Raw genomic sequence first — 16,356 nt, 5'->3', positions numbered from 1 at the left:
AGAATTAAGCGAGGGGTGTTGGATACTACATCCCAGCACTTTGAGATACTTTTAACATATAAATTGCTCTTCATCCATCCACCCGCTCTTTTAAATCCATCAAAGCTGCCTGCAAAATGACACTGAGTTTGTGAAGACAGAAAAAAGAGAAAAAAAAAAAATCAAAGAAACCACAATTTTACAATCACCTCCGCTTTTTAAAGGATTCATCCAGAAGGTGCAGCACCCTGCAGTGGTCCAAATCGTTGTTGTTTCAGGGGTGATATAATAGCAGATGAGAAATATCGCCACTCAAAGTCAGCGTAAAAGCATTTTCAGGGTTTAAACCCATCATGTGTCTGTGTTAGTGACGATATAGGGGTAGAAGCCGTAGGACCAATAGTCTGATCCTCTTTCCCTCTAATGTGTTTTGAAAGGGCAGTTGAGCTCCATGCTGGAATGAGAGTGACATTTAGTTTCAGTCCCTCAGACACATGTTTTTGTCAAATGGCCCACACAGCAAAGCCCCTGAAAAACTAGACCATGCTGCTAAAGGTACAAAAATCAAAATAAAACAGGCTGGATGCTTTTAAGGTGCTTCCAAAGCCAGCTCTCTGGATTTGTGGAGCCTGGAAAGGATCCCACAAGTATAAAAATTATTGCTTAAAAGAATACATGAGACCACTGTAATTGTGAAGAGCTTTTGTAAGAGACATTAAAAAAGTAATAATATAAACTTTTATCTTAATTCATTTAATTTGTAACACTATTTTTCACACATCCACACACCTACAATGATTTTTATGATGTAAAAAATGTTGTAAAATATATAATATTGTAAAATACACAATGATTTTTACATTGTAGAAAATATACTCTATATCCCCTATGCCTAAACCTAGCCCTCACAGAAAACATACTGTGTTTGAACAGTTTATATATAAAAATAATAATATTAAAGGATGATTCATTAGCAATTTCAGCTTTTAATATCCTTGTGGAGACACAGATATATATATATATATATATCATTTTAGAGGAAAATTTAAAATGGCACTTAGAGGCTTTTGCATCTGAACTCTTCATATATACTTATTATATACATATTCATTGTCATTTAATGGAAAAGAATGACCGAAAAAAATTAAATTAAATTAAATTAAATTAAATTAAATTAAATTAAATTAAATTAAATTAAATTAAATTAAATTAAATTAAATTAAATTAAATTAAATTTTAATTCAGTAAAATAAAATCATAAAATTAAGTAAAATAAAATAAAATTACAAGCAGTGTTGCGCAGTGTTACCTGAAATTAATTTCCTTATATATATAAGGCTGTGAAAATTAATCTGCATTGTTAATCCCTTTGGATCTTTTATTTTAAAAAATCACAAAAATCTAACCTTTCATTGGATAATAAGAATTTAAAATGGGGGGAAATATTATTTTGAAATAAATGTCTTTTTGAAACCTCCATTTGCCAGTTTAACAGCTCTAAATGTTCTCCTATAATACCTGATGAGGTTAGAGAACACCTGACAAGAGATCAGAGACCATTCCTTCATCCAGAATCACTCCAGACCCTTTAGATTCACAGCTCCATGTTGGTGCTTCTTCTCTTCAGTTCACCTCACTCATTTTCTATAGGGTTCAGGTCAGAGCACTGGAATGGCCACAGCAGAAGCTTGGTTTTGTGCTCAGTGACCCATTTTTGTGTTGTTTTTGAGGTTTGTGTTTGGATTATTGTACGGTTGATCCAAACACATGGCCCATTATAAGATTTCTAACAGAGTCAGTCACTTATTGATTTTTTATCTTTTGGTATTTGATAGAATCCATGATGCTATGTGTCTAAACAAGATGTCCAGGACCTCCAGCAGAAATATAGGCCCACAACATCAAAAATACAGCAGTATATTTCATTGTACACATGGGGTACTTTTTATCCCTGCGTTCACCAAACCTATCTGTTTGCTGCTAAAAAGCTCTTTTTTTTTTAGTTTCCCATTTGAAGTTCCAGTCGTGTCTGATAACTGAATATGCTGTTGTTTGTTTTTGGATGAGCTAGGATACTTTTTCTTGAAACCCTCCCAAACAACATGTGGTGATGTAGGTGCTGTTTGACTTTTTTTTTTTTAAGGTTTTCTGACCCCCAGACTAAACTATTTTCTGCAGTTCTCTAGCTGTGATCCTCGGAGAGTCTTTAGCCACTCAAACTCTCCTTCTCACCGTGTATTAAGATGATAAAGACACATGTCCTCTTCCAGGCAGTTTCGTAACATTTTCTGTTGATTGGAAATTCTTAATTATTGCCCTGATGGTGGAAATGGTCATTTCGCTGCTCTAGCTCTTTTTTAAAATCCACTTCACTAATTTGTGAAGCTCAATTATCTTTTGCTGCACATCAGAAATATATTCTTTGTTTTTTCTCATTGTGATGGATGATTAAGGGAATTTGGGCTTGGTTTTCCCTCCTATTTATATTTCTGTGAAACAGGAAGCCATGGCTTGATAATTTAATGTTCATAATCACCCTGGAGTGCTCAAAATTGTGAATATGAATGGGAATATACTTCAGAGATATTTTACTAGGGGTGCTAATAATTGTGTCCAACATGTATTTGAGAAAAAAACATTTATTTCATAATGACATTTCCCCCCATTTTAAATGATTATTATTCAATGAAAGGTTAGATTTTTGTGAATTTTTTAAATAAAAGATCAAAAGAATTAACAATGCATATTTATTTTCACAGCCTTCTTTGATCATATTTGCCAAGGGTGCCGATATATATAAGGAAATTAATTTCAGGTAACACTGCACAACACTGTTTGTAATTTTATTTTATTTTACTTAATTTTATTTTATTATTTTATTTTATTGAATTAAAGTTTAATTTAATTTAATTTAATTTAATTTAATTTAATTTAATTTAATTTAATTTAATTTAATTTAATTTAATTTAATTTAATTTAATTTAATATTTTTTGGTCATTCTTTTCCATTAACTGACAATGAATGTTGACTGTGCACATGGTGAAATTATGCAGAATTACACTATGCAAAACCTCTATGAAATCATAATTAACACATAAAATATAATTAAATAATATAATTTAATTAATAATTTAATAATTAAAAAATGTATACACGTCGACTGAAGTGATATCTTTGTGTGAGGAATAGACCCAAATGTAATTTTCACATATTTCATGTTTCTGTCTGTGTATGTGCGTGTGTGTTTTATATATTAAGGAATAAATTCCAGAATTGCTTTAAATTTCATGTCAATTTTAAAGAATGTCTTGGCAGCTGTTTTCCATTCAGCGACAATAATTGGTGACTGAAATTACTCAGTGTCAAAATTTATGCATAATATTATGTGTTAAGTTTCTCAGGGATCGGTTCTTGGACCCCTCCTCTTCTCCACATACACTACATCGCTGGGTCCCATAATACATGCACATGGCTTCTCCTATCACTGCTACGCCGATGACACGCAGCTCTATCTCTCTTTTCAACCAGATGACCCAACGGTAGCTGCACGGATCTCAGGCTGCTCTACAAATGATTCAGAATGCAGCGGCACGACTTATCTTCAACGAGCCCAAAAGAGCGCATGTTACACCTCTCTTCATCTCCTTGCACTGGCTACCAGTGGCAGCTCGCATCAAGTTCAAGACACTGATGCTTGCATACAGAACTACCACAGACTCAGCACCCTCCTACTTCCACTCACTATTACGAACCTACATCCCCTCCAGAAGTCTGAGATCTGCTAGTGAGCGACGCCTTGTGGTACCATCACAGAGAGGCTCAAAATCACTCTCCAGAACATTCTCGTTCACCATTCCTGGCTGGTGGAATAATCTTCCCACCCCTATCCGGAATGCCGGATCCCTGTCAATCTTCAAGCATCAACTGAAAACTCATCTCTTTCGGCAGTACTTGACTTCATCCTAAACTCAAAAAAAAAAAAAAAAAAAACTCACTCTTTCCCTCTCTTTCTCTCCCTCCCTTACTAGCTTGTACTTATTTGAACAATGACTGAGACTTGGTGTTACAAGCACTTCCTCTGTCTGATTTCCTCTTCAAGATGAATCGCTTTTTGTATTCCCCAATTGTAAGTCGCGTTGGATAAAAGCGTCTGCCAAATGACTAAATGTAAATGTAATTTACTAAAGCTATATAATAGCTTTGTGTGAAGGAAGAGACCCAAATTAAAGTAAATTCAATTGTATGGTATGGAATTTTCTTTGGGTGAACTAATCCTTTACTGTTCTCTGATTGTCACTGTTATTATAGTTTGTTTAAATGAGCATCAAGCTAGTAGAGGTGTAATAATAGTGAAACAATTTGACCCTCGTTTTGCCCTGTTGCAATGCTCGCTGTGAGTACATGTTGTATATGAATCTTAAGTTATAATGTGCTCATTAATTATGGCCCAACCCTGAGTGCTGGCCTGCTTCAGCAACGAGTTAAAGACAAGACATCACATTCCATGGAGGGTAAACCAAAGAAAAAAACACACATGGTTTTAAAATGGGATAAAGGAGCGATCTTAGCGCATCACATTACCAGCATATAGCGATTCCCCATCCAGGCCTGTCCTGCATGATGTACGTAACACGGCCGTATCTTCCCCCAGCAGAGCTCTGATTGTTTTGATACTTTTATTAACATGTCCTCAATCATAAATCACCAGCAGGGGCTGCAGCCAACTGCAGCTCTCTGCATCAGATTACAGGTGAAAGACAAAGTTCTCTTCTCTGGCTCATGCAGCCATGCCTAACCCACAACACCCAAGAGGTGACTTGGTAATATTTAACGTACAAATATGCAGTGAAAAACTGTATTGAATTGCAATCCATCAAGTTTTTTTTTATTTAGATACAAATATATAAAAATGCGCTGAGCTGAGGAGGATTTTTGCGTCTGCAATGATTCAATGACATGCGTGCCCTCAGAGCTTCATCTGTTTTTATCAAACTGGGAGACAAAACCAAGGGGACAGGCTGCAAGGACTTTCTGCAACGTCAGGCCTCAGTGTCATATTGCTTTAAATGACCTCTACGGACATCAGCCCCTGTTACTGTGGATCTCCTGATGGTATCAGGGCAAGCCGTGCATCATTTTAGAACAGTTTAAATCGCAATGGCGCATCTATTTGCATCACAATAAAACAACAGTGTGCTCTTGAGTTCATCTGGTAAGCAATGAGAGGTCAGGTAATTAAATTTAGGATTTTGGAGGTGGTGGACCCTAAAATCTGACTTCTGGTTATTTTGGTCACTCCTTGGTTAAAAATACTTTTTTTTCATAATAATATACTTTGGTAATACTAAACTAAATTAAAATAGGAAGTTTTGTTTTTTTATTTACAATACTGTTTTTAACTGTATTTTTAATCCAATAAATTCAGAATTGTTGAATATCAGAGACTTATTTAAAAAACATTCAATAATAATAATAAATAAAAATAATAATAATAATAAAAAAACTAGAAAGTAATGTTTACTCTTTTTTATTTTTAAATATAAAAGCTAGACACCATTCTGGATCATTACAACCTATTCTAACCTTTGTGCACAGCCATCGTCTCTTTCATATTACAGCAAGTCAATCCAGTAAACTAATCTGACCACATATTTTATAGTGCTCAGATCAAATCTGTAATTCCTTTAACGCTGGGCCATGCAGACATGCTATCATTGTAGTAATAGCATGGCCACACAACCTCATATGACTCTGTACTCAAACAGACACTGGGTAATTTGTTTAATTTACTCATACTGAACAGAGGGCCGAGAACAGACTGCTGGAAATATCACATTGTCTTCCATTTGCATATATCACGCAACAATATGCCATGCACGTCACAGTAAAAGGTCAATAATGATGATTTTGTGGCCACTCATACATGAACACATTAACTGAGATAATGATACACATTTAACTCTATTACAATAAATAGTTTTGGATGGCAAGCCCAGTTATAGCAGTGATCCTCTTCCACTTTTGTAGTGTTGGATATTTTTTTTCCCTTAATTTATAGAGAGAACTTATATTACAGAAAATTACACACACACACACACACACACACACACACACATATATATATATATATATATATACATATACATATATATATATATTTTTTAAATCTTATCCTCTAAAGCTTTAAAACATATCTCTAATATCACCATATTTTGGTAATTCCTTGCATGTACTGTATTTTTATCTGAGGCAAGATATGATTTATATAATATATGTATGTATGTATATATATATATATATATATATATATATATATATATAATTATTATTACATCATATATTCATAAATTGTTATTATTATTATTATTATTATTATTATATTACTTTAAAAAAAAAAGATCTGCCCTGAGAAATATTCATCACAAAAAAATTAGAACTAGACCTGGTTCTTCCTCATAAGGACTGTATTAAAAAGATGTGTTCATTTGTCATGTGTCAATAAGACCCTTTCATTCATCATCCCGTGAAACTTAATTATCCAAACCTTTTTGTTGTGAACTGACATTGTAAATGGAGGGCATGAAAACAGACTTTCTTTTTTTAACTATAAACCCTTGTGTGGGTTTTACTAATACCTTAGCAGATCTTTCATCCTTCCTACTTTGTTTTTCGTAGATCTGGGGAGCTTGTCTGAGAGGATCTTCAAACACGTCAAACAGAATGATGGGATGTTCTTTAGAAAATCACTCACTTTATTTTAGTGCTGTGAGGAGGTTTTTGCCATCAAGCCAAGTGGCAGGTCATTTGACTGAGATAGCCACAGGGTTTTACACATCAAATGCAAATGCTATCTGGCTTTTGTTTAATCCGCCTCATCAGGTAGCTGAGCACAGTGCAGATCAAAACTCCCCCACTGCCCTGGACATTTGGCACCGAGGACCCCTCTGCCAAATCTGCACTGGAGCTTCAAAGCAACCTGCTATGTCACCTGTGGTTTAAGCACAGTGTTTGTCCACCTGGACCTCACAGGCTGTGCCGAGGTGACTGTTTATCACTGATAAACCCAGCTAATTAGTCTTAAAAGACTAAAGTTTGCACACTGCTAAGAGCTAAGTTACTTTGAATAGTTGTCCATATCATTGATCTTCTTTTAAATAACAAATTTGTAGTGGAATTTATTGTAATTATATGTAAAAGAGTGACCAGTATGCTTATCATACTGGTGGTGGTGATGGCGCAGTGGATAAGACACATGCCTTTGGTGTGAGAGACCTGGGTTCGAATCCACTGTGAGACACCAATGTGTCCCTGAGCAAGACACTTAACCCCCTAGTTGCTCCAGAGGCGTGCGACCTCTGACATATATAGCAATTGTAAGTCGCTTTGGATAAAAGCGTCAGCTAAATGAATAAATGTAAATGTTATCAAGAATTCTTCTTTTGTGTTTTATGAAAAAACTAAGTTCATGGGGGTTTGAGATTAAATGTAATGGACTAAATAATGACAGATTTTCTTTTGGAGTGGACTATCCCTATAATCAGAATTTTTCTTATAATAACTGTGAGTTTTTAATTTGATTGAGTTGTTGGAGATGATAAAGATAAGAAAATAAAGAGAGGAAGAGAGAAGGAAAAACAAGAGGTTCTCTGCTCGTCGTGCAAGAGATTGTCATCTGTGGGTTAACAGCTAGTTATGATGTCTGAGCCCATCCAAGACCCAAGCTGATTACATATTTGACCTGCAGTTTAATGGTGAGAGCATTTTTGTTACATTTCCAAGAGGAGAGTCTGCACTCCATGGAAATTGAAAAGCACTTGAGCCACATGACCAGTTTATCTCACCAGTAATGGAGGGGAATGACAATGCAGGTCATCCCGCAGAATTGGCCAAGAGACAATACATATCAAGCATGCTTCATCCTGGACACAAACAAGCTGTATGCTGCACATGTTCTATTTAATTATGATTCCTACAAATCACATTAGCTGTTGTAGTACACACTCCACCAGAGGCAGTTTTGGCTTATTTAGTTGATAGCACAAAATTAAATTATATGGTGTATTAAAGTGAATGTATTGTATTGTAATAATTTAAGAACTTTATAGCGTTCTTGAACTTCTTGTCTAATGGACTCCCCACAGTCCTGTCAGTTAAGACTCCATATCAACACTAAACAATCAGTGTTCAATTATTTACTCTCTCTCTCTATATATATATATATATATATATATATATATATATATACACAAGCAAATTTTCAAATTCCGAAATCTAAACATAATATTTTCACTTAAAAATTACATTCTGTAACTCAACAACGATTATGTTTGTAAAATATTAGTGGGTTTGCTTCTTCTCCTTGACTCTGTAAGCAGAAAATTTTCCCATACTGATATTCGTAGAATATTGCATGGCTATAAGACCTCTAAGCCAATCAAATTCAAGTACTAGAAATAACTGTGTATGTGTGGATATATTTCTTTCACCATAGCTCATCATTTCTGTTTCAAAGTTCTGTTTCACAATCTAAAACAGAATCTAAATCTTTCCAAATATCCTATAGAGTAAACATACCTCTGATTATGATTTACTGCTTTAGGACATTAAAAAAGGAATGTGCCTGTAATCTCAAAAATTAACACATCACTTCAAAGAAACATGAAAATACTGTTCCTTTATCTCAGAACATTAAGGAGGTCGAAGGCCTGTTTGTTTAACTCAAAAATTGTTAGGTTACCTCTATATAAATGGCAGAGTGCTTTGCAACGGTCCTGCGGCTGTAGTGGGGACATGTGACCTTTTCATTTGGCATTTGTGCCAGTGCCCTGCTGGAGAACACGGCTGTCATATAGGCATCCTTGAAGAGGGGGTGGCAGCGCCCGCCCGCCTGCCTCTCTCTCCTGCCGTAGTCTGCTGTGCCATGTGGAGACCCAGATGTAGCAGGCAGAGTAATCCACACTCACACACTCATGAAAGTGCCCATCTGGCCCTGTACGTGCACACTAAGCCCTGGGAGTACACACACGCAAAGCATGGGCGGACGGGAGACCACCATGATATTAGTGGGTATCCAGTGGCATTTACTGACCTCTGTAAGATGACTTTCTGATGCAAGTCTACATATACATACATATGTGCATTATTTCATACAAAATAAGACTGTACATGGCCAAAAATATGTAGACCCCTCCCTAGAAGATTCCATGCTTCTGGAAAGGATGGTGCATCCAGCATTCCACTGGATGCTGGAACATGAATGTGGAGATATGCTCCAGACATAAGGATCAGTGAGGTCAGGCGATGGGGTCTGGCTTGCATTCGGCATTCCAATTCATCCCAAAGGTGTTCAGGTCTGGGCTTTATCTACAGTATGTCAAGTCCCACACCAGCTGCGGTAATGCTGGAGGAGAAAACGTTGCCACAACATTAAAAGCAAAACATTTTCTAGAATGTCACAGTTTGCAGTAGAATTGAAGTTTCTTATAATGGGAATTAAGTACGGTGGCTGAGAGAGCCCAATGCGCTGCAACTTCAGAAAACACATGCAAATAGAAAAATCACCAGCAAATCAAGAAAATATCTTCATCAATTTGACAGCATGTGCTACAAATGCTCACAACACAAACAAATAAAGAAACGTACTGCAAATGCTCACAACACTACCAAATAAAATTTTTATTTGCAGTGCGTTTCTTTGTTTGGTTGTTTTGTGAGCATTTGCAGCGCGTGTGTTGTAAAATTGAGGAAGTTGTTTTCTTAATTTGCAGGTGTTTTTTTTCTATTTGCACTGCGTTTCTTTGTTTGGTTGTGTTGTGAGCATTTGCAGCGCGTGTGTTGTAAAATTGAGGAAGTTGTTTTCTTAATTTGCAGGTGTTTTTTTCTATTTGCAATGCGTTGAGCTCTCTCAGCCACCGTAATTAAGGGGTCTAGATAAATCTGTTAAATAGGAGGGAACACTGACATACTTGTGGTCTTGTAAAGTGTATGCAGTTAAAACAAGTGTGTGAGTATAGATTCAAGGGTTGTCCTTTATTTTTTTGGCTAATACGTTCATTATTGTCTCGAGTGTAAATTCTATTCTATTTTACATGAATTATTGGCACATTATTACTATTGTTATTATATATATATTAATTACTGCTTTTGCTGTATGTGTAAGTGCTTTGGCATTTGTATGTACACTGCCATTCAAAAGTTTCGTTTTTGAAAGAAATTTATATTTTATATTTTTATTCAGCTAGGATGCATTAAATTGATCAAAATTGACAGTTATACATAGTTACAAAACTGTCTATTTTAAATAAATATAATTATTTTGAACTTTCTATACATCAAAGAATTTTGAAAAAAAATCATTAAGCAGTAGTTTTCAACATTAATAATAAGAAATTCATTTTTCTTGAACATCAAATCAGCATATGTGACCATAAGGGTACATTTTTTCAAATTGTAATTAATACATCACCTGAAAGCTGAATAAATAAGCTTTCCATTGATGTATGGTTTGTTACAATATTTGGCTGAGATACAACTAAAATCTGGAATCTGAGGGTGCAAAAACATCTAAATATTGAGAAAATTGCGGTAACACTTTCTATGAAGCCCGTATTTATAATACATTATAAAGGTATTCTTAAGGCATTATAATGAATGCATAATGCATTATAAATAACTTTATAATATGTCATATCATCTCAAGACCATTCATAAGAACAGTTTTAATGCATTATAATAGTTCCTTATTTGTGGTTATAGCTTTTAAGAGTATGATGATTTATAACACACAATGAACATGATCCATCCATTTAAGTTACAATGGATTATATTTCTCATAGTTATAATGTATTATAAGTCTCATATCTTGCCACGTTACTTATGTTACTTTACTTAAAGCAGAAAAAGACCACTTATAAGTAATAATAATAACAATAATATATATATATATTTTTCTCAAACAGTCATAAGATCAGATATCAGGTCAGATGAATGTGTAATATGACACATTTGCTTTGAACCATTTCTATTGTAATATCAGTTTGATTATTTTGATGGCACCCTTTAAACAGCTGTTGATAAGTAACTCTGCAACTACATGTCAACTGGCAGTCATGAGAGTATTAATAGTGTGTCTGCTGAATATACTGTATGCTAACACTTTATTTTGATGTTTCCTCAACAGACATACTGAGTATAGGATACTTTGCAAGTATGTGAACATTCTACCTAAGTCTACTAATGCAGTTAGTTTTATATAAACATTCATGCACTCAAGAGATGTCGTAAGATACTGTGCAGATCTTAAATAAACAATGTCAAGCTATGATATAGCCCATTATAAATTAAGTAGATTTAATATGGCGTTCATTATATGTTATAAATAATCATACTCTTAAAAGTTATAACCACAAATACATAAGTACTATAATGTATTATAATTGTTGTTATGATTATTCATTAGATTTTATAACACATTATAAGGTTTTTTATAATGCATTATGCATTCATTATAATGCCTTAAGAATACCCATATAATGTATTATAAATACTGGCTTCATAATGAAGTCCTTAGCAATGCATATTACCAATCAAAAATTAAGTTTTGATATATTTACAGTAGGAAATTTACAAAGTATCTCCATGGAACATCTTTACTTAATATCCTAATGATTTTTGGCATAAAAGAAAAATCTATAATTTTTTACAAATATACCTGTGCGACTTAAGACTGGTTTTGTGGTCCAGGGTCACATATTAATAATGATTTTTGAAGTATCATGCGACACTGAAGACTGGAGTAATGTCTGCTGAAAATACAGCTAAAGTATGTTTTAAAATATATAGAATTTAAAAATAAAAAAATATTTTTAATTGTAATAATTTGTATCATTATTTTTTTTTTACAGTATTACCGTAATTTTGATCAAATGCATGTATTCATGGTGAGCATTCAAAAAATAAAACATACTGATTGCAAACTTTTGAACGGTAGCATATCAGTCCAATAAAGCACTTCGAGTAAAACTAAGTACAAAGACACACGCTGGAACTTTGGTGAGTCACATTACACTGGTCTTTGGGGGCTAAGCACAGGAGAAAGCCCTGTGCGATAGGAAGTACTGAACGATATCAAATAAAGAGCATCCATTTAAAATACACACACTGTGATACATGTACACGCTCTGCAGATAAAGAAAAGAGATCACTAACTGTTCCCACTACAGTAACTGAAGTACAGCGCTCCACCTTTCCTTTTATGAACAAGCTCAACACCTGTTACCATGGTCTCAATCCTCAATAATCATGTCAGTAGAATATCGCTACATTATTCAGTGCTGCAAGCGTAGTTTGAGAATGTTACACTTGTTCTGAGTGCAAAGATGAAAAACAGACAAGAGATGGAAGGAAAAAAATCTTTATACATTTACTTAAAATTACACATAAAAATAAAATTTGTTATAAAGACATAAGCACTGCTTACACTGGCAATTCATTAAGTTTGTCTCTGGAAAGGTGAAAAAAAAGAGATATTTTCATACCTATAAGCTGATTGAAGAAATACAAAAGAAATCCAAGAGAACAAAAATAAATGTATTACTTAAAAAAGTGTAAAAATGTTTACTGAGTAAAAAATACTTTTGTTTTTTGATTGTATCAGCACTGTTTCTGGAAGTCCTTGACAAATGGGCTCAGAAGTTTGGAAAATCCTTTGAAAAAGTCAGACTTTTATGACTTTTTATAAAAACTTTTATAAAAAAGACTTTTTCAGACTTTAATAAAAAGTATTAAAAAGTGACATGTGCAATGAATTATATAAAACTATTATATGGCAAAAGTGCTTTAGGATATTGACAAAGTCAATTGATAAAGCTTTGTACCAACTCAACTGTACTGATTAAACACTGTTTTGATCATAACATCAAAATCCATCCAAGAGCAATAGAGCATCCATTCATTTTCAACCCAGCAAAACAGAGCTGCAGCATCATCTATTTCAGTTTTTCTGCCGCTTACGCTGGGTTTCATCTGCTCAAACTCTGCCTGTGTCGGCAGCAGGATCTCCCCAGACGTTTAAATAAGTCAGTCTTTTTTTTTTTTCCTCTTCTTGCACCACAGGTCTTATTCTCTCTGGTCATATTTAACAGTGGAATCCCTGATCCTGTCCTCTCATACCCCCTTTCCACCAAAGCAGTTCCAGGTGCTAGTTCAGAGCCAGTGCTATTGCCGGTTCTTAGTTGGTTCGACTGGCGAGCGCTTTAAGAACCGGTTGCTTTTCCACAGGCTAGAGAGCCAATACAGAGCCAGGTCTTACACAACATGCTTGTTCGAGGTGCATCAGCGCCACGCAGATCGATCGATCGGCACACAACATACTAAAGCACCGCGAGAGCAATCCAAAAGCATAAAGAGCCGTCTGCTTTCCAGTCACTCCCGCAGCACCCCGATATGCCTCTCACCGAACGGTCCACGCAGCGCCAATCTATCCCGGACAAGCCTAAACAAACTATCAGCAATGGCAGACGTTGCATTGCTATTGATGTTCATGGCTTTGCGAACCTACATCGGCATCCAAACACGGCGAATCAAACGTGTTAGCGTTTAGCTGCTATTTCAAATATGGCGGTCCAAGTTTCTGTTCGTCTTGTTGGTCACGGTAACCCCGCCCCCAGCCCCTGACGCAAGCGGTTCCTCCTTCTAGCCCAGCAATGTTTTGGTGCTACTTACGAACCGCTTTTACTGGTTCGGAGCTGGTGCTTTGGGTGTCGAAAAACAAAGAACCGGTTTGAAACTAGGCTCTGGCTCCGAACCAGCACTGGAACTGCCTTGGTAGAAAAGGGGTATCAGAGCTTACAACCAAGTGGTTCCTCTCTCCCGCCGATGTCTGCGAGTCCTAACCTTTGACCCCACACTGCCTCAGATTGGTTTGGACTTCATGCTCCTCAGATCTGCGAGGCTGGAGGCTAAAGGAGCTTTGCTCTGCTCGCTGGAGTCGGTGGCTGAAGTAACTGCACAAGCACCTTTGGAAAAAAGAAAAAGGAAAATAAGAGTGTCAGTATGTGGACGAGCATTTAACAAGTTAACTAGATATCCACAAGTGAAACGTAACATTTCTATGCACTACTGTTTAAAAGTTTGGGATTGGTAAGATGCCTCTTTTGCTTAATAAAGCAACATGTATACTTCAAAAATACAGTAAAACTAGCAATACTGTGAAATAATATTACAATTTCAAATACCCACTTTCTAATATATTTTAATATATTTTAAAAATCATTAGAAATCATTGTAATTTGGCTTTCAAAAACCAAACAACAACAAAACACTTCTTATCATCAATTATACAGATTTTTGTGGAAAATAATATTATGAATAGAAGGTTCAAAAGAAAGGCATTTATTATAAATATAAATATTTTTTAACATTATAAATGTCTTTACTGTCACTTTTGCTCAATTTAATGCATCCTTTATGTAAGTATTAATTTCTTTAAAATAAATAAATAATGCTATATTTCAGTGTCCTTTCTTTTGCGGAGATTGCTGCAACAGATTTGTTTTAAAATACATATTTTTTAAAATTAAATTAATTTTTATATTATTGTGGTGTAAACTTTTTCAGATAAAAACACTGCAAAATGGCATGTAAAAAATAAATAAAAATACAATTAGTTGATTGCTTTGCATGTCAGAGATGGTCTCATCCTTCCTCGAGTGGTTCTAAACCAAAATTGTTGTAATGAGGATTAGACTTTGGTCCGACTAGACTCGACTCGACTAGGGCCTACTACTAAGAGGCGAGAAGATGTAGAAATAAATGTTCATACTGATTGCATGAAGTTAAAACTAGTGATAATGCAGAAAGGACATGACTCTGTAACATATACAGTAACTGGTCTTGCATGTTTAAGCAACCTTAATCTCATTATTGCCCAATTTGCCTTCCCTCTCTCTTACAGGTCCCATGGGAGCCCTGAAAAACCCTCTTGAGACCCATAAATGACCAGATATGCTTTTCTACAACAATTTATTCTCTGCTTTCTTACCTCAGGCAGAACGTAGCATATTGGATTTAGGCAAGCAATCCTCTTCAAAAGACATATTGCGGACCTCTAAGTGAAATATCACCCAAACTGTCACTTTGCCACTTTTAAGTAGCTGTATAATTACAGAAACAGTTTAGAAAGTGTTGAGGAGAGATAATAAGAAAGGTATCAAAGCTGAAAGAATCTGTTCAGAACACCTTCAAAGTGAGACACATTTATGAAGTGCTATCAAAGTGCCAATTATTACAATGCTTGGATGACTTCAGTTACCCTGCAAACTCAAATATTTGAAAGTGTGATAAGTGAACGGTACGTGCGAGGCTGTTTCTTTCATGTTATACCTCTCGTATTTTCAATGTGTTACGTCCTACGAGTGTCTAGGGGTTGTCTTACCAGAACGTAACAAATTAAATGTTTGAAGAGCATTTGTCCGGGCCCTGACACAGCACCACAATAACAAGATCTCAGTTTTAACAGGTTCATTAGAGGCTAGCAAAGCATAGCCGGGTTTCTTTGAAACAAAAGTACAATATGGAGAGGGAACTAAAGACTTCAGAAGGGGCAATGCACCACAGCTTCAACAATTGGACTGGGCAGGACACAGCCCATGCTCTGGAGAAGGATTCTCGTCTGTTGAGAGCTGTGCTCTGCTTTTATGCTGCTTCCCTCCTAGGTGGTAAGTAGGTACAGCTGGGGGAGCAATCAGGCTACCTGCCAGAGTGGAGAGTGGGAGGAGCCAGAGGAGAGCAGGAAACATGCACAATTACAGAAGAAAACACAGAACCATGAAGCCATTACAAAAATATACGCCTTTGGACATAACAAATGTGATCTGATCAAGCTAACTTCTCGGGCAAAAAAAGAACTTGTACTAAACATATGGGATCGCCATGTCACGAATTGTCGTAAAACAAGTCACCTTGCAGTCTCTGAGGCCTCAAGGGTGGTGACAACTAAAAAACATTCAGAGAAGCATTCTGAGATTCATTTCAACAGTCACTCAGCTCAACAATCAAGGGCCTCTCCACCTGAAGAGCCGGGCCACTCACATGTTGCCAGGCAACCTCAAAGAAGGAGTGGAAGTGTCACAATCGAGAAGTGTCATTTAGACACGATCACTCCCAGGTTTACAGTGCACTTCAAAAGCTTTGATAAAGTGTTTACTCCATCTGAAATTGTAATTAATGGAGTGTCAATTTGTTATTCGATCACTCTTGACCCTGAAAAACATCGCCATTGCATTAGAATGTCTCTTTTCCCGTACCCGGCCCTTGAGTAATGAAATTCACAGGGAAATTTACAAATGGCAAACCACATTTGAATAGAATCTACAGAT

The 16,356-nt window shown here is 35.6% G+C and overlaps 1 protein-coding gene across 1 annotated transcript in view; it reads right to left on the bottom strand.

The window, feature by feature from the left end:
• Positions 1-12,376: 12,376 nt before the first annotated feature.
• Positions 12,377-16,356, bottom strand: part of LOC306879407 (uncharacterized protein) — a 143,145-nt gene continuing 139,165 nt past the window's right edge. Inside the window, exon 5 of the mRNA XM_079432337.1 lies at positions 12,377-13,995. Coding sequence (XP_079288463.1) covers positions 13,869-13,995 — 127 coding nt within the window. The 3' untranslated portion in view covers positions 12,377-13,868. The remainder of the gene's footprint in view (positions 13,996-16,356) is intronic.

The sequence above is a fragment of the Barbus barbus genome (assembly GCF_936440315.1).
Source record: "Barbus barbus genome assembly, chromosome: 13".
NCBI classification, from domain to species: Eukaryota; Metazoa; Chordata; class Actinopteri; order Cypriniformes; family Cyprinidae; genus Barbus; species Barbus barbus.
The sequence above is the reverse complement of the archived record's forward strand: the minus strand, read 5'-3'. Positions and strand labels throughout refer to the sequence as shown.